The sequence below is a fragment of the Lygodium microphyllum genome, chromosome 9 (genome assembly GCF_053477565.2).
Source record: "Lygodium microphyllum isolate KBCC chromosome 9, Lygodium_microphyllum_v1.1.10, whole genome shotgun sequence".
NCBI classification, from domain to species: Eukaryota; Viridiplantae; Streptophyta; class Polypodiopsida; order Schizaeales; family Lygodiaceae; genus Lygodium; species Lygodium microphyllum.
In genome coordinates, this window is record NC_141143.1 from 115,677,702 (window position 1) to 115,701,262 (window position 23,561).

At 41.1% G+C, this 23,561-nt stretch overlaps 1 protein-coding gene across 2 annotated transcripts in view; it reads right to left on the reverse strand.

Annotated features, from left to right (window-relative positions):
• Positions 1-906: 906 nt before the first annotated feature.
• LOC148031457 (1,4-alpha-glucan-branching enzyme 2-2, chloroplastic/amyloplastic-like) overlaps positions 907-23,561 on the reverse strand; it is a 69,105-nt gene continuing 46,450 nt past the window's right edge. Inside the window, exons 12-24 of one of the 2 annotated variants that reach the window (XM_087684995.1) lie at positions 17,789-17,908; positions 17,534-17,663; positions 16,186-16,296; positions 15,404-15,532; positions 15,195-15,301; positions 14,965-15,109; positions 5,524-5,671; positions 5,286-5,386; positions 4,781-4,858; positions 4,515-4,670; positions 1,674-1,748; positions 1,392-1,523; positions 907-1,304 (exon numbers count right to left, since the gene is read on the reverse strand). In XM_087684995.1, the coding sequence (XP_087541121.1) occupies positions 1,428-1,523; positions 1,674-1,748; positions 4,515-4,670; positions 4,781-4,858; positions 5,286-5,386; positions 5,524-5,671; positions 14,965-15,109; positions 15,195-15,301; positions 15,404-15,532; positions 16,186-16,296; positions 17,534-17,663; positions 17,789-17,908 (1,396 nt within the window). In that variant the 3' untranslated portion in view covers positions 907-1,304; positions 1,392-1,427. The remainder of the gene's footprint in view (positions 1,305-1,391; positions 1,524-1,673; positions 1,749-4,514; positions 4,671-4,780; positions 4,859-5,285; positions 5,387-5,523; positions 5,672-14,964; positions 15,110-15,194; positions 15,302-15,403; positions 15,533-16,185; positions 16,297-17,533; positions 17,664-17,788; positions 17,909-23,561) is intronic. The other variant, XM_087684994.1, reaches the window with a different exon arrangement.

Genomic DNA, 23,561 nt, shown 5'->3' on the forward strand with positions numbered 1-23,561 from the left:
CTCCAATTAATGCAATTACACACACACACACACACACACAGCTTTCATTGTTTTTTACCATTTTTTGGTCCAACAATATTTTTAGTAGGGTAAAGAAACCAATAATGTCATCTAATAATCCTCTTATAACCTTTTTTTCCTAAGTGAGTTTTCTAAATATTTTTTAATAGTCAAGCTATTTATATATAGAGCTCAAAGAAACAACACTGGGGCATTTTGATATTTTTATCCAATAGCCCTGGTTATAAATGAAAGATTCATAAAAGAGTGACGAGGAGCCAATAGAGTGACACTTTAGTATTACTCATGGATTGATTGCTTTAATGTTTTACAAGAAAAAATTTACATGGCTCAATTATTTGACTTACACTAAGCTCATCTATAGTTTTAAAAATTTTGTATCATAATATTAACTAGCTTAGAAAACCACAACTTTTTGCCAAAATTGTCACTCAATTGGGATGGCATGTGTTTCCTTTTAGGGGGGGGTGTCACTTTATTGGCCCCTTTACCCTAGTGGTGTCGCTCCTTACTAATTAGGTCATATGTTAAGTTAATAAAAACATATAACTTTGTGACACTATGCTAGAGGATTGTGTATATAACTATAAACTCCTTTAAGACTTAACAACTTCCCACTCAACCTATCCCCTTGTCCCCATACCTACCACTCTCTATCCATCTGTCCCTGGCCTGTACCCTGTCACAGTTATCCCAATTATCCCAGCCTGACCCCTGCCCACTCTTCATGCCCACTCTTCCCTAACCACTTGGATCCTCCTGCCATTGCTGCCTCTATCTACCTAAAAGTCCTTGTTTACAACAGCTATTGCTTTACGTAAAGGGGAAGGCATCTAGAAATCAAATGGAAAGCAAAGAAATACTTACACCACAATCCAAGAGAGCAAGGCACCTTCTGACCAACCAACATTTTGGTTACAAGAGCGTTTCGGTAACAGCAGAGTGCTTTTTATTTAACATAAACAGATCAAATCCTTTGAGTATCATTTCACATCTCTCTCTCTCTCTCTGCCCACCTAAAGAGTAATTATACTAATTACAGCAAAAGTACGAGGGTACAAGAGTCACAAAAAGCTCTCTCTCTCTCTCTCTCTCTCTCTCTCTCTCTCTCTCTCTCGCGCCCATACATTATCAGGGACACCCCTTCCACCAGCTCTCCCTTACTGTAGACAAGGGTTGATGCCCAAGAGGAGAATTCTTGGAAGATGGTACTTGTAATTGATTGACCAAAAAGCTGGCCATGTGGAGCGTACTATGTTGGCAATACAAAGCCTCCAGTTAACCTGACAGATTTTCAAAATCAGTACATTTGAGTCCAATTACCTCTGCACACTAAATAGTAATCTCATAAGAAAGCAAGACAGATTTACCTGACTATGTAACACTTTTGAGTCTCTGTATATGAGTCACACACTCTCATCCTCAACTAGGGCATACACAACTGCAGTTCTACATGGTGTATAGACCATGAAAGAATACGGCCTATCATCATACCAACCTTCCTGCAGAACACCACAAAAATAAATTACAGCACAGCAAACCTAATAAGTCTGTACAAATCCCAATATAACAATATAAGAATCACATAGCTGGATCAATCTGCTGATGATGAGAGTGGTGTAAAATTCAATATAGATCAGTGGACAACTCACACTAGCAATGTATGATGCACTTGGGTCAAGTCTGTCATATCCCCCAAACCTCTTTTCATCTGAGTTCAGAACAACCTGCAGATAATAATGCCATGAACATGACAAAATTATTAAGCTGCTGACATTCATCAACAATCAGCTCTGGACTCCAATCCGAGGAGAGGCACAAAAACAGATCTACACTCCTTTTGAATTTAGTCACATTGACAGACACAGTAACTATTTTCCACTACAGCTTTGAATTGTTATGCCTGCATACAGCATATTGGTACCTTTGAAAACATCCTCTTTCAATATCAAGGCATATCCCAAATTACAGCTCCTCTCCCTCCATGAAACATAGCACATTACAGGCATTTACTTTCAAGCTATCTTCCTCCCAAACAAATGTATTGTCCCCTTGAAAGATACAGTGGCAAATGGAGTTTCCCTAAAGCATTCCCAAACCGCAATCCCTGTTGATATACCTTGGTTGTATCTGTTTGAATGTTATCTCAACCATCATCAGCTTTTCTGTGCACATTCAGCTGCCTGGCTTGTGTCCTTGGCTTAACCATCCAAAAGAAAGAAGAAAAAGAAGTAGACTAGAGGAGAGAGGTCCCTCTGGAAGAATCAATTGTTTTAGAATAGAAAGCATGTTAGGAACAGGACTACTTGAAGCGCTCCCATAAATTTGAAAAGAAAATGAAATCTCTGTGACATGCCAACTTACAGTTTTGCAATGATGCTCCACCTTGACAAAGTATAGACTGCTTGCCATTCTTATGTCTCTCTTACCTGCTCTGAGCTACTTGCACACTCCCCACCCTCCTCTAATCCTCACCTAGGTAACCTGCTTTTCTCCTGCTTGCTATGGCTACTCTCTGCGGTCAGAAAGAAAGTCCAGTAATCTCTCTCCTTTTGCTTTGAAGGTTGCTGAATTAAAGAATAATCAGATGTAAAGAGGCTGTGTCACATCCTTGGAGATCCAGGATGGGGCACGAACAGCATATACATAGCAACCTTGGGTCAATGACTAGGTGTGAATGCACCCTTAGGCTAGGGTGGCTAAGGAGTCCAGACACTGGCTCAGTTGTGCCATGTTGAGTGTCATCACCACACTTTGACTCTAGGCCCAATGAACCTCAATCTGCTCATTGTGTGTGTGTGTATGTGTGTGTGTGTGTGTGTGTGTGTGTGTGAGAGAGAGAGAAAACGGCTCCTCTTTCTTCATATTCTATCATTGTGCTTATTATTCTGTTAAAATGTTGATTAAGTTGGCTAGTTTATTTACTTTCAGTGCTATTATTATGAGGTTTATGAACAGTGGCATAAGCATGAATAATCAAACAATCAGATGCTAATAATACCTTCCGTATTTCATTCAGATCGCTTTCAACAACAAGACACATTCTATTGTGAACAAAGGTCACCTCACCCATCCAGATTGTCGTGAAATGGTGGGTCATGTAAAGTATGTGTTATGTACAAGCTAACATTATTAGATAGCAGTTTGCTATGTGCTTCCAAGGGTTCATTACTGATTGTTGAAAAACACCCGTGGTAAAACACAAATAATATGTCTATCATACAGTTGCCAGAAGTTTCAGAAACAGAAACAAAATTTTCGTATGTTCGAAACAGCAAAACAGGAACCTGAATAATGCAAATATGGAATATGGATATGCATAAACAAATAAATATAAATGTGTGTGTGTGAGAGAGAGTGAGAGAAACTGTATAGTTGTACAGGTTGCAACTTTAGCCTTTACACTATAGATGCTTACACTGCCAAACATACAGATGACAATCCCTATCTAGTAGCTATAGAATTTGAAGGCTAGAAATGAAAACTGACTAAAACACATTACATGTTGGTCAAAAACAGAAAGACAGATTGGTTAAGTTCAAGGTCTACCCCCCTAACCAACACAATTATTTTTTGGGAAAGAAAATGGCGATGCTGCAACAAGTTCCAGAGTTCCCAAATCATTTCCATTTCAGGAGTTACGATAGCTGTTTCAGGAAATACACTACCATAAGACGGATTTATTCAGAAGTAGCATTTAACGCCATCTACACATGCCACCGTGCCCAACATGTTTCCAGATCCTACCAAGAATTTCCGCATACTTCCATGTTGCAAAATTTCAGTAATTTGAACTACAGAAACCACAGAGATTGCAGGAGTCACACAAGGCCAGTAAGACTTCTGATTCTCTAGGTCACTAGTCATACAGAGCACCACGACTATGGCAGTTACTGTCAAAGGATTCTAAAGTCACAGAAGACTGTCTTTGCTATCCAAGTCAGAAGAGAAATCTAATCATGCAGAAGTGAAGCTTGCCCTCCAACAGAGAAGTGACTAAATATCCATGTGACAGCAATGAGTTTTTCACATGCAGAAATGTACAACAGAAGTCTGCCAGCATGAGACAACACTGATGGGAAGAGGGCATGAGACTTGGCTCCTGTCTTTCCTGCAAAATCTGCTAGAACTAGGTACAGAGTATGTCTCCAGTGGTGAAAAGGCATTCACATAACAGGTTCTAGTTTCACAGAACCTGCCAAACAGCTTTTCCTTCACATGTATGTGTATTCACACATTCAAATTTTAAAGTGGGGAATGGCCTTGTGTTCCACTAAAACAGGAAAAGAATCTGTCATGTTTATGACACAACAAGCTATGTGGTCAAAAGACTACAAACAGAGTTATATGTTAAAAATCTAACCAATCAAGATCACCACTGCTTCTATCTAAATTTTATCATTACGTTCTGAATGCTTAAAATGAAATGCAAGCACTTCACATCAAAGAACACAGAAAACCTTGACATTTTAGGAGCCACAAAGATGATATACCTTGTACTTGCCAGGTTTTACGCAACCCACTCTATAATCTGGAAAACTCTTTTGCCAGTGAAAATTGAAAACAAACACCAAATTTCCTCTCTCAAAGACTATAACTTTATCTCCTTCATCTTTGCGTGACACATACTGATGCTCAGAGACCATAAACTGGAAGGAAATACAGAAAGTATAAAAGCTGTCATCAAACACTGATTTAAAAGAATTCGCAAGACTGACAGATTTTGAAAAGGACAACTCAGAAAAGGTTTCTTGAATACCCCATATGTTTCTTCCAACTGCTGCATTGCACAATCAAACTCCTGCAACCAATGATACCTCAAGTAATCTGCATCACCCTGTGACATATAATGCCAAGATTTTCACCACTCAGGACTCTGCTTAAAAGCCTGTTCCAAAACTTTATGACAAATCCTAAAGAAAGCACTCCAACTTAGTGAATAATATCTCTGATTCTTGTATGTCTGTATGTCTGTGACATTAAGTAGGCAAGGCCAACCAAGAAGAATAATTAACCCCTTCTGAGTTTCTATAAAGCCACACAAGATTGAGGTTCATAAAAGAAGTGATGACATTTTTCTCTCTGAAAACCAAGTTATTTGGTTAAAAACTTTTAAGTTACAGTGTACAAACAAAAAGCAATGTTGCTCTTAAAAAAGAGAGAACTACGCCCCTTGGGATGAAGACTCTAGGGGAAAGTCACAAAGTGCCATGTTTGGAAATCAGTTAGTTGACATTGGAATTAAAACGGATATTTCTTCTTACCAAGTCAAATCTTCGTCTACATTTGTCAAAACTATTGTTGTTCCCCGGTACAAATTTTCCATTGGGAAGATGTTGATCTCCCCTGGGAAAGTCAATCCATTCTGCAACATGAGAAAAACAAATAGTGAGTCTTTATTGAAAAGTGCAACATGCATGACCATGTATACAATTTCATCAACAACAAAGTATATCACACAAAGAAGAGGACGCTATCTATTCAGAAATTCTACCAACATACCAGGGTGACCAAATTCATTTCCCATAAAGTTTAGATAACCTTCTCCACCCAAGCTCATTGTAATCAATCGTATCATCTTATGCAGAGCAATACCACGATCAATGGTTGGTGTGGTCGGGCCATCAATGGCCATAAAATCATACATGTCCTATATCACCACAAACCAATTATTAGACTGAGAACACAGCAATCACTCAGACAAGCAAATGATGTTCTTTGTTCCTAATTGATAAACTTTTCTGTTACCATCGTCCATGGGATATTTACAATATTTTTGAGCTTAGCAAACAAAAGATTATCAGCACATAGGCACAATGCTTGCTACTGTAATAAGGTGACAATCTATTTTGTTTTATATTTAGTTTCTGGCAATAAAAAGAGTTGCTAATTCTTTTGGGGGAAAAAAGCGGCTAATTATGTTACTGCGAGGAAAATAACGAAGTTACAAAGGCTCAACAGCATCACTGAAGTAAAAACTCTCTCTCAAGAGGTGAGCTGGAGCCACACCGAGTCAGTGCAAGGCCCCTCAGTAGAGGAGTATTAATCCAATATGGGGTGCCATCTTGCAGTGTGAAGAACAGGCCATGTCTTTTCATTGAGAAATGGAAGAGATACTTGAGCTGCTTCCAGTGCTATGAACTACCCCGACACAGATCCAAAAATGTCCATTGAGATTGCGAATAATTTAACTACAAATCTCAGTCACGCTGGTGAACACTCAGATTTGAACTCTGCTGAAAATGAGTTGACATTGCATCTTCGACATGTCCCACACTGTGCTCCTGAGAATTTCCCCAACCATGGTGCATGACTCTCAATGATGTATCTTGCATACATCTCATACAGCAGGCGATGACCTGAGTGGAGAAGCTGAAAATAAAGATCCTCCCCCACGTGAAGTGCACCTTCACTTGGAAAAGAACCCTACAAGCACCTCACCACACCACGTGTGCCTGGTCACATGCCCAAAGGCAGTGCTTCTGGGTCTCAAAGCATTGCTTGATAAATTGGACAGAGACCCCTTCTTGTATTTGCGCTAACTTGCCCTCAACCAGAGTAAACCAGAAAGACATCAGTCTCAGCTGCAAAAAGACTCTCCAAAAAGCACGCTTGGACTTTGCAATATTGTGCTTAGCCGAATGCTTGCTAATGGCAGTGCTCATGCTAGATCTCTGATTTTGATCAACCTCCATCAAGTTATGCCTACCAGTGTTAGCTGTTTTTGAGAACAATCACACTCATGATTGAGAATGAGGACCGCTACTTGTGACTATCCTGATGGCTCCGACCATTCTGAAGGGATAGTCTTCTGTTCTACCACTGCCCTTGTGAGACTTGACATTGGAGGAATGTTTGAGCATTATTGATGGTAGTCTCGGAGTCAAGCCCTTTCTGGCAATGCTTGCAGTCAGAAGAGGTGCAGGAATGTGACCAAATTTGTTCCTTACACCCTCCTTGAGCACAAAGGTAGTGAGGTACTTAGTGTTCATTGATGGTAGTATCAGAGTCAAGTCCTCTCGGCCGAAGCTTGGAGTAAGAAGAGGCGCAGGGATCTTACTGAATTGGCTCCTTAACTCCTCCTTAAGCACAAAGGTCATGAGGTATGTAGTGTTCGGTTTGTGTTCAGTTCATTAGGTGTATTACTTGGTATGGTCCGAGATTTAAGAAATTTAAACAAGGTGCCACATGCAACTCATTGTCCTTGCTACACATCCAAAAAGTGTAGCAAGTCATGTGGGAGGTTGGGAGGGGTGGTTTATTTTGTTGTTGCTGTTGAGTGGGGGGGATTTTCTGGGTTTTTTGGTTTGGGGGTGGGTTTTGTAGTGGTGGAATAATACTACTTTGTATGGGGGACTTGAGTATTATGATGGGGTGCAAGAGAGTGGATTTCGAGAGATGCATTCCTTGTAGCCTTCTTTCATTATAACATCGGGCTAGGGAAGAGAATTCAGATAAGCAAGATCAGAGCAAAGCAAGCAGCCACTCACCGCTCACAAAATCACATCAACATGGTGCTGCGCTAAAAAATGCATTATAATCTGATTAGCTATGCTTATAGTCCCTTTTTTATTTCAATTTTGGGCCTAAGAGGGAGTGTTAAGCTAAAAAAGGAGCATTTTTTACTAAACCATAATTAGCTCATTAAAACAGCATGAAAACTCAAAATTACCAAAGTTTCTGTGTTCCATAAGTAAACACCCAACCTTTTGGAGGTTCCATATCTATAAATAGGAGGTCCTCAGACCTCAACGAATTGCTCTATCCCTTGTGTTGCAGATTATGCAAGTTCTTTCTAGCCTCCATCTATTAGGCACCTCATCCAGTTGCTGCCATGGTGTATCTGCAGCTGCACCCATCTGTCCGGTGACTCCACTGGCTTGCTTTTCACTCTTATTTTCTGCCCCCATCACCTCCAGTCCCTATAGTGGTCATCCACAGCTGTCACTTTCATACTAGTGACTTCTTTAGGTTGCCAATTTCTGTCCTTTCCATTGAGCCTGCTACCCTGGTCATCTTTAGTTGTCACACTTCAGCTTGGTGACTCCAATGGGCTGGGTTTTGCCCCAACTTGCTGATATCATCATCATCTATAAAGTAGGTCATTTGTTGCATTTTCAACACTTTTCTTCATCAGCCTTTACTTGGACTAGTGATTACTGCACTTAGGATTCGTCTCCAATGGATGACACATATGGACACCTCCGTTAACCTCCCATGTGAGCCACTTGTTGTACAACTCTGCCCTTGAGCATTTTGTAGATGTCTATTCATTATTCTATATATTTTCATTCAAAAATTCATTCATTACTCGGTTATCTTCTTTTTTTTTTTTTTGCATTTTTGCATGTTTGTTTTGCTTCTTTACATTAGTCTTTGAGTTCTTTATGTTTGAGTTGGGGTCGTATGCTCTATGTTTTCTTTTGCGAGGTGTAACCATGCCATAGTCTCTAGGACGTTTCCTTTGTAGAAGCTCTCTCAAGGATGTGGACAGAGATCATCCATACTTCTTGTGGGAGATGGGAAATGTTGTAGTGTGGCTTTGAGAGGATGAGGAAGAGGAGAGATGCCTTCTTGCAATCTCACGACTTTGGCAACTGCACACCTCTTTGGCTCTAGGACATGAACATGGCCGACGGTGTTTTCTATCTCTCCACATAAGCCATAGGAAAGATAGAGTGATTTTTTGGGTCTAAAGCTATCATTTAATATCCTCCTTAAATCTATCAAGAAGTAGAGATGGCATGTGTAAAGAAATACTCGTCTAGAGATAAAAGACACAATCATACGACAAAGTTAGGGTGGGTTAGGCTAACTTAGAGACAATGAACACTAAAGAAGGTAATGAATGAATGAATACTGAATATATACGGTGCTCAATGCAGCAAACACACTATGCAAAGGTGAAATACTGACCCAAGGATCGGGGTAGAAAGTGTGAGTTGGGGAGTGTGTCGTACCTTGATGGATCCCGAAACATAGCAGGCAGCCTTCATAAGTGTAGGGCAGCAGCAAATGTAGATTTGGAGAGTTTGGATCAGTGCTGAACAAGACTTGGCAGCTCAAAAAGTGGGCAGCAGGCTGTAAAATGTTTGGAACAGGTAGATGACAACTATCAACTGCAGAACAAAGCAGTATGCTGCCCCTATGGATGAGGAACTCAGCAGCAATGCAGCAAATGCAGGCAGGGAACCACCCGGCAACAGCAAATGCAAAGTGCAGCAGCTCCTTTGGCACGTGGCAATGGCTGGAAACTGCAACTAGCGGGCTGTAGACTGTCACCAGCTGCAAACACACCGTTTGGAGGCTGAGGACCGATTGCGAGGTGATGGAGAAGGCTGGTCAATGCCATGAACTAAGGTATCCGCCATGGAAGGGTGTAAACAGCAGTGGAGAAGTTAGCGTCAATAGATAGAGGACCTAAAAATATGAGATAAGGATAAGTAATGGGAAGCCTCTCTATTTATACTAGTGTGGATCCTCGCAAATTAGGGTTTGGCTTATGGGGCACAGACATACTCTAGGAACACACATTGTTTAGTGAAAATTCGAGTTTTGGGGCTGTAATAAAATTTACTCGGATGAGCAAAATTCCAACAAATTTGGCAAAATCCCCAATTTAACCAAGGTTAACATGCACAATGTCTGCAATTTCTGACACAAATGTCACTGTCAAGCATAAACAACATCAAATCTGGGAAAGCCTCGAATTTCCAGGCTCAAATTTGCACAAATCTAAAAACTGTGTTTCCGCACGCGGACCCCCATCAAAGAAGGAGCCTACTTGCATGATTTTTTTTTAAATGACGAAAAAAAGCCTAGAAAGTGATGAATTTGCTCCCGTTGACCAACCACCTACTGTCGTGACCTATCGCCTTGCAAAAAACTACTGCCTGATGCCACCGAGGGTACTCATCTGCTGCCCATTGGCCTATCAAGACCTACAAAGATGATGTTAAACCATTTTGAACTTTTTTTTTTAAATGGAGTAACTATGCCCATCAAGAAAATAAAGGGATAGTCAAATCCAAGTTTCCAACACCACTGAAAAAAAGATTATCCCAACCACCTATCAAGGGTGTCAATGATAAAATAAAGGGGTAAAGAGGTAGGGAGGGATGATGGTAACAGAACCTATAGCTCAAGATCCACTTAGAGGTGCTTTGCTCAATAAGATACATAGATGAATGCTACATGATGAGAATGCACATGCAAAAAGGTGCCACTTGGACAATGTCCCTCGTGGGAGAAATTGTTCACTTGCCCAAGCGACCTTTTAGAAAGATAATGAAGATCATGCAATGCAAAGGATAGGTACAATAGGAAAGGGAGACTGATGTTGAAGACAATACCAAAACATGTAAATACCAATGAAAGGTGGAAACCTCCTCTCCATGGATCCATGCCATAGGAGGAGAATCTAATGTTGGACTTTATGTGGTGCTAAAAACCAAGATGAAATGTAGTCTAATAATGAAGGTAGAGACCTGACACCCCTTAAACATAAGAGCCAAAGGAGAATCAACTAATTGGTACACAAAACATGCCTCTACTGGAGCTCAGGAGAGGGCTTCAATGCTAACCAAGCGGTGTCGTAGACAAGCTTGAATCTCAACCTTAGGAAATGGCTCCAATGCTAGTCAAGAATCGCCAATATAGTAGTCCACCATCCAAATGGACCTAGAGGATGGAGAAGGAAGACCAAGCACTTCCCAACAGGAAGAGTGAGGGAAGAGGCAGCTATGAATGCATTGGGGATGGGCCCATATTTGATCTCAAGATATGGTTCCAATTTTGACCAACTATCATAGGCACAACCACCAAAGTAGCAATCTACCTAACATGAAAAATAAATAAAATAATGGACAAATAAATGACATTAAATTATAAAAAACACCTCAACTTAGAGGAAAGAAAGAGCGAGGCCCAAGATAAGGAAAAATGATATTTGATCTCAAGAGAAAGGATACTATCTATATCTCCACGTTGATGGAGGTAATACTCCCCAAGGCAAGGGCTAAAACAATCAATCTTCAACCTAGTGAGAACCAATAAATACGTGCAATGTTAGTCCTAAACTGAAAAGAAAGATTACCAGATGAAGTGTCGTCCTCCAAATCAAGACCATAATGTTTGAATAGAGCCTCTATAGACAGAGTAGCTTGAGAAATCTAGGATCTCAAGATGAAGTGGTTTGAGCCATGGTGAATCAGCACACGACATATAGTGTAATCAAGAACAAACCAACCACTACCACGATAGCCTCTAGTAACTCTTTAGAAGAGCATCCGCTCTAATACCGTGTGGAGATACATTGAGGGTCTGCAAAAGAAAACACGAGTATACGACCACAACCAAAACACTCTGAACTCAAACACTAAGACAAAAATGCAAAGGGCACAAAAAAGCAAAGCGCAAAATGAATATAACTAAATAATGAATGAATAACTAAATGAACCAGTACAAAATGGAGAATGAATGTGTACAAAAAGGTTAGAGCTTCCAACAGCTAATGGTTCATATGGGAGTGGATTGACGAAGGTGTCAATCTATGTCATCCACCGCAGACAGATCCCAAGTCCAATAACTACTAGTTGGAGCAAAGCTAATGAAGAAAAGTATTGAAAATACAAAAACCACCTACTCCAAATAATGATGATGTCAACAGGCTCAAATAAAACACAACCTGCACAACTTGCCAAGCTAAAGGGCAATAGCTGGAGATGACCATGGCAACAAGCCGAATGGAGAGGACAGCAACTGCGGCAAAACGCACCCTAAAAAAGTCACCAAGATGAAATGATTAAACATGAAGAGTCTGTTACTAGAGCTTTGTAAGAAGTTATTGGAGAGATGAAGAAGTTTGATGGCAGAAAATTTCCAAGTTTCTTTGCTTCTACATAGAGAAGCAAGAGCTTACTAGTGTATCGATAGATGATAAGCTGAGATATTTTACTAGGGCTGTTTCTTATCACATTTGAAGTCACATAGAGTCCATCTAAACAAAATATGAAAATGCATGGGACAGTTTCAAGAGAGACCTAGAAGATAAGCATTTCATAGAGGATGCAAATAGAGTAACCAAGTAGACTTTCCTAGAGTGAGTTTAAAAACCTACAAATGTCCTTTTTGGTCAATACTTATTTCTATCAGATGTATTGCAATACTTGGAAATGAAGGAAGAAGAGTTGTTTTCTATCCTAGTCAGGGATTCAATGGAAGACCTAATCGATTATGATTACATGGATGTGCATCCAACAATGGCAGAGATTGGAAGATATGATGGCACAAGCTTAGATACTGTGAGTGCGATCATAGCAGCACAGGAGCATATTACCTCGGTTGAAGATGCCATTGTGACCTTGCCATACTCGAGCCATGTACCAACTACTAAGCTCGTGCCAGCCATAGAAAGAGGGATATCTTCCTAGGCTTGAAGCTGTCATCGAGCCTCCCCCAAAAGTATCTTTTGATCTCTCTTTCACAACGTGCCAGAAACCCCTTCCTAGTGATCTTCATGGATATGATTGCTTGTGAAGAAAGAGCCTAGACTGTTACTTCTAATTTTCAAATCATTAATCTATCCATTACATCAAGACACCCAGGCTGGAAATACTGCAGAAAAGTCCTTGTTCTTCTTCTCCAAATAAATCTATGATGCATGGCAGTTAACATTCACAACGTGCCAAAAACCCCTTCCTAGTGATCTTCATGGATATGATTGCTTGTGAAGAAAGAGCCTGGACTGTTACTTCTAATTTTCCAATCATTAATCTATCCATTACATCAAGAAGACGCCCAGGCTGGAAATACTGCAGAAAAGTCCTTGTTCTTCTTCTCCGAATAAATCTATGATGCATGACAGTTAACATATTCCACATGCACATGGAAAGAAAAGCATATACCCATCGTCAGCCACATTATAATTATATCTAGCAACCAATTCCAAAGATCATAAGCTTTGACAAGTTCCTAAACTTCCGAGGCTTTCCAACAACTACACTCTACAAGGGTGGTCTGCAAGTCCATTGAATGTGGGATAGCACCCTCTATAAGTTTTGTATCATTACAGTTGAACATGGGCAGCCAACAGTTTTACCTTCAAGGTACACAAATCCACTCTCCAATGATCTATTAGATGATTCCCATATGCATCCATACTCATATTGACACAGGCAGACAATATGATTGTCCGGGGTTGCTTTTACTCAAAGAAAACAACCAGTAAGGTGGCCTTCCTTGCCAACCCAAAATATAGCACAAAATAATTCATTTGAAACTCCGATATATCCCTTGAGCAATGTCAAAGCCTTTCGATTTGTTTAGTCTTCCATTAAAGCTCTGTTGCTCTGAATATAAATGCACAAAATGGCACAATTGATTGCCACAATTACAGAAGTCAAAGATCCCATATCAGGGGAGAGTTCTTAATGGAGGCCTCCCTACTGGTGATATGTGCAGCAATGCAAGATTCATGGTGGCCATTCTGTATTCTGCACTACATGTGTGGAAATTGCATCTCATCTTTTTGTTTCCTGCCCCATTGCTCGACAGGATTAGGGATTTTATTTCCAGGATCTGGACTTCCATGACACCCCAACGAACTACTAATCACACATGGATCTTGGGAAGATAAGACCAAATTGGCATGTTGCAGCCGCAACGTTCTCAATGGCACATATGGCATACTAAAAATACCTTTATCTTTGACTTTGTTTCTAAAATTCATGATCATATTGGTCACATTAGAGGCTTATTGTTGTGGCAAGTGCCTTCTACGATAAAAACAGGGGTTTCCATCTGCAATGTGGCTGTTCCATGATTAGAGAATGTTCACACAACTTCGATCACCACTCCTGTGTGATGGTGCAAGATATTCATTCAAGGGTTTCAACAAATTTCCTCTTTCCTAGTTTCACACTATTGACTTTTTCGAGTTTTGTTCTTCCCATTTGCAAATATGGCTTTCACATGCTGGCCAAATGGCCTCCTCTACATTTGATTATTCTTTAATGTCAGCAACCTCTACAAAAAAAAAGAGACAAACAGTATTGCACATAGGCCATCATAATCTATTGGACTATGCCAGGTCTAAGATTTATCAGTGTAAACAGACAGATAATCTTCATAGTTGCTTCTATCAACACTGAAAAGCCACTGTAAGTCTCATCTTCCCTTTGTTTAAACTTTTCGTGGGTAAAAATGTGTTTCAGTTTATGAAATGTTTCTTACATTTCCTACTTTAGGAAACCCATCTCTGTGTGGTTAGACCCTACAAAAAAAGTTGACATGAATGTGAGACATTGAGATATTGCATTTGAAACTTGCCCTCTAGCATGTCACATCTGGTACAGAGAGATGCTAGTCACATGGGCAGTGTTACTCAAATTCTTCTCCGTCCAGGGCAGCCTTAGCCTACAAAGATGATCTGAGCAGTGTGGCTAGCTTATCAAAGCCCAAATAGTCTATTACCTTTAAGCCCAACTCCAGATATATCAGAGAGTGGCAGATCAAGCCAGAGTGAAAGATGGGATATCATCAGCCGTATTGCTGCTTAAGCAGCAAAGGACAACTCCAATAAAGACTTCTTCATAGTAGGATTTCCTAGTCTTTCATATATTTATAAAGAAAGAACTTAGTGATGATTGTCACTGAGGGTTTTTAATGGAATACTATTTTCTTGGGGAAAACTCAAGGGAGCTTCAGGGCAGTTTTTTAAAGGATGTGGAGGTCTGAAGCCTTCATGTACATGATGCAACTATGGCTTCCCTCCCTCCAACCTCTTAGATGAACTACCCGTAAGGGTAACAACCTGGACAGACATCTTCCATTGCTAAAGTCATTGAGCATCAGTAGCAAATGATGTCATCTCAATCTCAGTAATTTTAACTCAGAAGGAGCGCAGTGCCTTGCTGAAGCTGCTGAAATGAATGTAGAAAGTACCTTGTCCATCAGCCAGAATGCAATTGTCTTATCTCCAACAAGAGCTTGATCGTGGCTTTCCGCATAGGCAACACAGTTCTCTTTCCACCGCCTGTTTGTAAGTGTATACACAATGTCACCCATTTGCCAGTCTTCATCCTTTTTCCTGAAATCAATGAAATAGTCTCTTAGTCTTAGTTTGGAAAGTCTGTAAATTTCAAGTTATGGCAAACAAAATTCCAATAACAGACTTTGATAGAAGTTCAATCCATTTATCTGGAACAGCCATATGGAGCCTGTAATCGAAACCTATGCCACCATCTGCAACTGGGATGGAAAAGACTGGCATTCCACTCACCTGAAAGCAGAATAAGGAACAAGTCAATTGAGCAATACAGTGTCTATTTGAGCTTTTAAAAGTAAAACAACAAAGAAAGAACGCTGAAACACGGGATTGTACATCTTCTCCAACTGTTATAGCATTAGGATAAAGGGCATGAATCATGTCATTGGCAAGCATCAAATAATTGACTGCATCCACATCAGTTGCTAGCCCAAAATACTCGTTGTAGTTACCACTGAAAGCAACCTGATATATGCAACAGAAACAACTTATAAGCAATTTGGGAAAAGCAAAAGAAGAGAACACTTTTCAAACACCTGCATAATTTGACAAAATACTCCTAGAATATTCTGAATTTTTAATTTGCAGAAAAGTACATAACTTTGCAAGTTAATCATTCACATGCTGCACCCCCCACGCCCCCCCCCCAATACAACTACATAGATGGGAGTGGATACATCATACATGAATGATCATATAAATAAGAGAAGTGTGCTTGAGAGAGAGAAGGTTGAGAGAGAGGGAGAGGCTAGAGAGAGAGAAGGTTGTGTGTGTGTGTGAGAGAGATGAGAGGCTTGAGAGAAACAGGGTGTGAGAAGCAAGAGAGAGAGAGAGAGAGAGAGAGAGAGAGAGAGAGGCTTGGGGGAGAGAGAAATAAGAAAGAAAGAAGAAAAGAAAAAGAAAGGAGGAAAAAGAAAGTTGTAGGCTTGAAGGAGAGTTGTACGCATATACACTACTGCTGAAGGGTCACCAAGAACTTTACATAACTGGCTTGGTACAGATGCAGTACTACTAAGGCATACTAGGCTTTCTACATCTTTCATCCTGTTACAATTTCAAAGATGGTCATCCAGTATTCCATTGCTAAACTATAATCCAACTGAAAGCCTGAATCTTGCCTGCAGTCCATGGTGGGTGTACATCATTGATGTTACACCATCATATCTGAAGCCATCAAACCTATATTCTTCAAGCCACCACCTTGCATTCGAGAGAAGAAATCGCAAAACCTGCAGATATGCCATAATAAAATTATGTTTTCAGATATTTGACATCAACAGTTTCTGTCAATGATCTCTGTTTTTCTTATAAAAGAATCCTACATCAGAAATTTAATAGAATAGGGAATTAATAGCGAGTAGCCAAAACCTTGACATTAACACTTGTATATTTTTGCCCGTTGGTTCCCCAAAACTTAAGCATTTTAGCGTTTTAGCCATTACCATAGCCTCAATCATTAACAAAGTGGAGGCTTGTAAACAAACACGTGCAAGCAGTCCAATTTGGCTAACAACAGTGTTGCAGATACTCAATGACATATGCCTATTTCAAATATCATTTTCTTAATCCATCTCTATTTCAGTGTTCTTCGGGCCATCTTACTGAAAAACTGTTGTTCCTAATACCTGGGGAATCAACAAAACTGAGGTGTATTGTAAAACAGTGTCATGTCTCTCCTGAACAAGAATTTAGCATGGCATCTATGAAGATTATGTTCTGGTGGTATCAGAAAATAAACTTGTTATCTTAGGTATCAAAGTGCATCACATTGTGGTATCGACAAGCTCGACTCACCTACATGACTATGGTCATGAATTCAAGGTGTTCCTTAACTAAGGTCTCGTAAATAGCAGTTGAACTAGGCATAGGTCCTCAAGTATCTGCAACCCAATTGCAAACAACTTCAGCCTCAGTCGTGGAAGCATACAACTTGTCCAGAAACAGTGATTTTCAAAATTCATTGTGTAAAATTACATACCTACTACTACTCCCTGCACTTAATACACAGATAACAGACTCATCAGACTCCCATTTCCATCCCCTTACACTACATTGGACCTGATTTGTATAGACGTTTTTGACAAGTTCTGCCAGAAATGAAGTAGGATGCACTCACTTTGTACACATAAAGACCTAACACCACTCAAAAGTTTGTAGATATAGTATCAATATACTTCAGATCCAGGTTGTAAATAGTAAACTAAATGCCTGCATGGAGTGTTATAATGTGTACTGACATAGCTTGAATGCTGTAGAGCAACACAGCAAATTGTCTTTTCAAACCTCTGCTCAATAAGATTTTAGGCAATCTTTCCATCGAAATATTCACTCTATGCTATTAGCACCAAGAAGTTCTTAAGGAGCTAAGACTTACGCTTGAAATCTAAATTCAACATTCTAATGCTTTGCAAATCTCTTAAAATGACTTATGCAAGTGGATCACAATGGAACAGGTCTTAAACTAACCTCCCATTCTCCATAATTAAAGAGCCTAGAGTCCCACATCCAATGATACCCACGAGCACCAGAATGGAAGTAGTGGGAATCTGTTCCATCAAACATGTTCAAACCATCCAATACATTGTTTGATGCATGGCTGCACAACCAAACATCCATAAGTTCGTGTTTACCTATCAAAATAAGGAAAACACGTCTAGAAGCATCCCACTAAGATATGCAACACTACCAACCTGATCATATTTGAAGACAGTATAGAAGTACCTGTGAACAATATCCATAAGGACCACAATTCCAAGCTCATGAGCCTTGTCAATAAGACTCTTTAAGTCATCTGGAGTTCCACACCGGCTACTTACAGCAAAAAAATTAGTGACATGGTACCTGATTCAGAGAAGAATGTGTATGTCAGGCTTAGACACCTAATAAAACCGGTAGCAAAAGCTAAAATACAACGAGTGCATTCATAAGGACATTGGAAAGAAAAGGATTGACCCACAACCAAGATGGTTCCAAGGTCCAAAAGACTAAACAAGAAAGATCACTGCCCTAGGCAAAATGTGTAGAAGACACAAAGATAGGGTGTGTCAAAAGACCCTGGTATTCCCAAAACGGGGTGTAATTCCTTATAGGTAATACGCGTGCAAGGCACAATTATAGGGTGCATCCAAACCCTGGGTACTCCTAAACCCTCTTGTCAATGCCAACCTTGAGTAGAGCTGCCTCAAGCCTCACTAGCACACGTACTGTCTACAGGTCCTCCCCCCTCCCTCTCCTTGCTTCCAATTCCTCCGACCGTGGCACCTACAAACTCTCATCTCAAGGTATTCCAGCTCTACATCTTGTCAATCTCAACCTTGAGTAGAGTTCCCTCAAGCCTCACTACCACTTGTTGTCTATAGGTCCTTTCCCTCCCTCTCCTTGTTTCCTCTTCCTCCAACTGTGGCACCTACAAATTCTCATTTGCAATGTGTGCCTCCTCCATGCAGCTTCTTCCTTTGGCACACTTCAGCATGCTGCCTATCCTTCTCCTGTGTGCCTATCCTTTCCCTCCCTCTCCTTGTTTCCTCTTACTCCAACTGTGGCACCTACAAACTCTCATTTGCAATGTGTGCCTCCTCCATGCAGCTTCTTCCTTTGGCACACTTCAGCATGCTGCCTAAACTTCTCCTGTGTGCTGCCTGTAAGACTTTGCAGGTTTTCCCTGAAAAGAAGCAAATGCTTTTACAATAAATAATCAACAATGCACAATGGAAATGAAAAGATCTGGATGATAGAGACAAAGAATAGCTCTAAGGTTGAAGATCCCCACCCCATCGGCAAGAGACAACTATCTCCCCATCAAATCTCAGCTGAAGAAGAGAAAAAAACATTAGATGAAGATGATCCTCCTATAGTCAGCTCAGTTTTTCAACAGAGATCAAGTCAGTGTTGCCTTCAAAACAAGATTTAGGAACCCCTAAAAATGTGTTTAGCAATCGTGTAAAATTTTGAGACCCCTAAAAATGTGTTTAGCAATCCTGTAAAATTTTGAGACGACCAAAAATTTCTACAGCAATCCCCAGGAGCACTGGCCACTACTTCATGGATTGTCACAATGTGTCTCTTCAACTTCCACTGTTCAATATATCGCCATAACCTATGACACCATCTAGGTAAAGCTTCGGACCATGGAACACACGTGTGTGTGGTGGTCATTCAAACAACCCCTCAATCAATATCAACATCTAACATGAGAAACTTGATGAGGACGTTTGGAAATGGGAAGGACATGCTGCTGAAGCTCTTGTCAATATCAAGACACCATCTAAAGCTTGCTCCAAGCAGCCTCTAAAGGAGTGAATGTTGGACAATTAGAGCTCCACTTAGGTAACACACAAATGGTGCTTCAGGGTCTCTAGGTGGTGTTGTGGCAATGCTTGGGAATGCCATCTTATCGCATCTAAGCAAACCAAGTACCAATTGCTAGAACCCCATGGACACTTGGCCATGGGAAGTAAGTGTCCGTGGGAAGTACAAGATCCTCCTCCACCACCAACCATCCCATAGGCATCTCCAGAAAGTATGTCTAAAGGAGTCTGTGATGTTTTGCTCTGCCCAATGTTTGCTACACCTACAAGCCCCAGTCCAGATCATCCTCCATTCAATTATGCTTGTCACTCCACGCTATTTACGTGAAGAAACTCATTGCCTTCTTAGTTCTATGAAACTAATGAGGCAAGCCAGCTTCACTCTTTGGTTTCAAGTCCACCTCATCCAAAGCTCAGCCCTCCCAGATTCCACAACTCCCACTCCTTATTTTTGTCCAGGAAAGGTACTAGTTAAGTTTTCATGACTTCTCTTGGAGTCCTATTACCCAAATCCTCCTTCAAGGAAGGTCAAGAAAGGTACCAGTTAAGTTTTCATGACTTCTCTTGGAGTCCTATCACCCAAATCCTCCTTCAAGGGAGGTCAAGAAAGGCTAAGTTTTGTTGTCCTTAATCTAGTGATAACTTGCCACCCTCTTGTATGGTGAACAATGTGTCTTGAGGGGTGTCATTACCCCTAGTTGCTACGTGCACATGGATGACAAAAGGCGAAATTGGGTTGCCCAATTGATGCCCACATGGGGCCGGCGGGGGGGGGGGGGGGGGGGGGGGGGCACATGCGGCCGGGGGGGCGGCTCTTGTTCAGCCTCCAGCCCTCTAGGACCTACTCCTACTCCTCACCACCTCTTGAAGGATGCCCAAGTCTATATCTGTATAGATATCTTTACAAATTGCTACAAAATGGGTAAGTTCAGCCTCCCAAACAGCCCATAGAATATGTGTCCACACTCCCCAAGCTGCAACCTACTATCTTCGATGTATGGGTTCGACACTTTTTGGCCGCCCTCCTTCGAGCCTACAGCTTTCTTTTTTTATTTATCCTTTCTTTTTTTTTCTTCTTCCTTTCTTATTTCTCTCTCCCCCAAGCATCTCTCTCTCTCTCTCTCTCTCTCTCTCTCTCTCTCTCTCTCTCTCTCTCTCTCTCTCTACACACACACACACACAAGCCCACACTTCTCTTATTTGTATGATCATTCTTGTATGATGTATCCATGCCCATCTATATAGTTGAAAGTTGTAGATAGCCTGACAACCTAAGGGCCTTTGCTCTAACACCTTCACAGGCATTGCCAAACTCGTAACAACCTTTGAAGAAAGGATAATCTCAAGAGGCTAGCCAACACCACGGTAAAGATCCACCCCAAAGCTCTCGAGTCTCTAATGAGATGGGGACAACACGCTTGGAAGTCCTACTAAAGGAGAATCTTTCAAGTCTATCCATCTATTGTGAGCCCTCTAGCCACCAACTTGCCTAGAAGAACCTAGCATTCGTATTCTAGATCAATAATCCCAAAGCCTTCCTTTCAACAATGTCTAATGACGGTCTACCAAGCCAATTTGGCACACGAATACCTAAATTGACCACAAAAAGTTCCAAACTATGCACTGTAACTAAGAAACGAAAAGGTTTAAAGAAGCACTAATGTGAACCTATGTACTAGGCATTGCTAGAAGGACCTCGTTGACTAATAGAGCTCTACTTGCTAAACAAAGAGGGGATGCCCTTTAGTAAGCCAACTTCTACCAGATGGAATCTTGGCACAAGTACAAATTCTGGCTTTTTGTGATACGAAGTCCCACCTAGAACCCAAAATATCTAACTATCTATCTCTTGCTTACCGATCTAAAGCCCGAATAGATTGCCCAATTGCTGCTGGATTCAAGATCAAATAGGAAAGCCAACTCACTTGCACCAATTCACTTTCACATCTACAGCCATGCAAAATCCCTCTAATGCCAATCTCACTCACTCTCCATCATCGCATCATCCTCAACACATAATGCTCTATTAATGAAAACCCCTAAAAAAGGGAGCAGTCCAAGAGAGTTTCAGTGGTCTCCCAAAAACCCTAATTTTTGGGGCACCCTTCTACATCTATAAATGGACAAGCTGCCCCCATTCAGCCTTATTCTGTATGTGCAGGTTTCACACTCTCCAGTGCAGATTTCAACCATCAGCCTCCTCCCACATGGTTGTCCAGCCCTCATGACTGCTGCCACTCCATCTGTTTTGCTCCTCTTGCTGGTGCCTTCATCCATGCTGACATCAACTAGGCTGGCGACATCATCATCTGCTACGATCTGATCATCCAGTCATCGCCAGCCACACCAAACACTGTTTCAGCCTGCGTTTGCACCTGTGCAGCCTAGGCATCAGCTGTCCATCATCCTGCGGCAGTTTCAGATCTGCATTTGCTGGCTGAGACAGCCGCCAATCATCACACACTGCTAATGTTTGCATTTGCTGATTAGCAGCTGCTGTCACTTGTGTTTACAACATCTACCTCCTCAGACACTCTGACTGGTGGTCACAAACTTGGAATCCATCTCCAGAAGTCGTCACACTCCAACATTGCTCTACCCTTGAGCACACTGTACACTCTTACATTCATTTACAGCATTCATTGACTTCAAAGTTGTGTTCTCTCTCTCCCTTCTTCTGTTTGTGTTTGAGTTTCTGTGTTTGAGTTTTGAGTTTTGCTCTTTGTGTTTGTGTTTGTCTCTTTGTGTTTTTGTCCTGGTTGTACACTCTATGTTTCCTCAGTGCAAACCCTAGCAGCATGGTATCAAACCTGGTGCTCTTGTAAAGAGTATCCAGTAGATATTGTGGAGAGCTAGTCTTTGTGCGAGGCACACAATACGACTCGTAACCGAATCACAATGTCCCAAACACCTTCTTCTCCAGTTCCTATGATGTCCTATCACGCTTCTCCATCACTGGAGGCCCTGAGATGACATTATGGACTCGATGAGGAGGACGACACTCCACTTTCACCTTCACCTTCTTTTTCTACTTCTATTCCAAATTTCACTAACATGGCAGAGGACTTTGAGGAGTACTATCGCAACAAGTACGGTGATGTTTACACCTCTCTTACAAGCTTTGCTACCACATTCGGACTGGTTGGTGAGGCTGGCCACCTCTCCGATCATGGAGGACATACAGCATTCGGAACGTCTAGCGATCCATCTTCATCATCTTAGCGAGGTCCCAAGTTGTCCACATCCAACAGACAGGTGAACTTGTCAGACCCGTCCAGTCCCGTCCACCAAGTCCGGTCCTGTCCAGACCCGTCCAGTCTGTTCCCCGCTGACGAGTCGTCGGATTGCGCCATGTCTCCCGACCTCGAACTCCTGACAGTCGACTGTTACACGGATAGTAGGTCCCATACGCCTGGGCCTTGTGGCCAACAAATGGTCACTTCTTTTACCATTTTCAAGCCTCGTAACCCGCTTTTTTCTTTTCTTTGTTTTCTTTCTTACCTTTTTTTTCTTCATTTCTTTCTTGAATCTTCTCTATTCTTCTTTTCTTTCTCTCTATTCTTTTCTTTCTTTCTTATCTTTCTTTTCTTTCTCTCTATCTTTTCTTTCTCTTACACAAAGACTCAAGAGAAAAGATTAAAGATTAAAGTTTTAAACTAACAAATTTAAAAACTCGCTCTCCTTTCCTCTCTCTCTCATACACACACAATGGATTATGGCACAATGCAGCCATCCTCTCCCATGGATGATGGGCCACCATTCAAATTTCAGAATTTGATCTCTCTCTCTCTCTCTCTCTCTCTCTCTCTCTCTCTCTCTCTCTCACCCTGACCCTAAACCCCAAAGCACTCTCCCTTTCTAAAAAAATCTCCCCTCCCCCACCATCTCATTCATCCTTTCAAGTTCTCCCTTTAAAATTATATGTATTTTTTCTTTCATCGAACGTAGGTCCAAGATTTATTAGTCCGATAAGTACTATACTAGCATTGGACTGTACTAATCAGACGCCATCAACCGTGACAACCTTGGCGAGGTCCAATGTCAAGTTTGTACAATCCTTTTGAGTTGCATGAATCAAAACCCTCGCCTGTTTCTTCTTTTGCGGTACAGGATCCGGATAACTTTGCGTATGTGAACTTCAATAGAGGGGGCTCACGAAGCAGATGAAATTCAAGTACATCTACAGC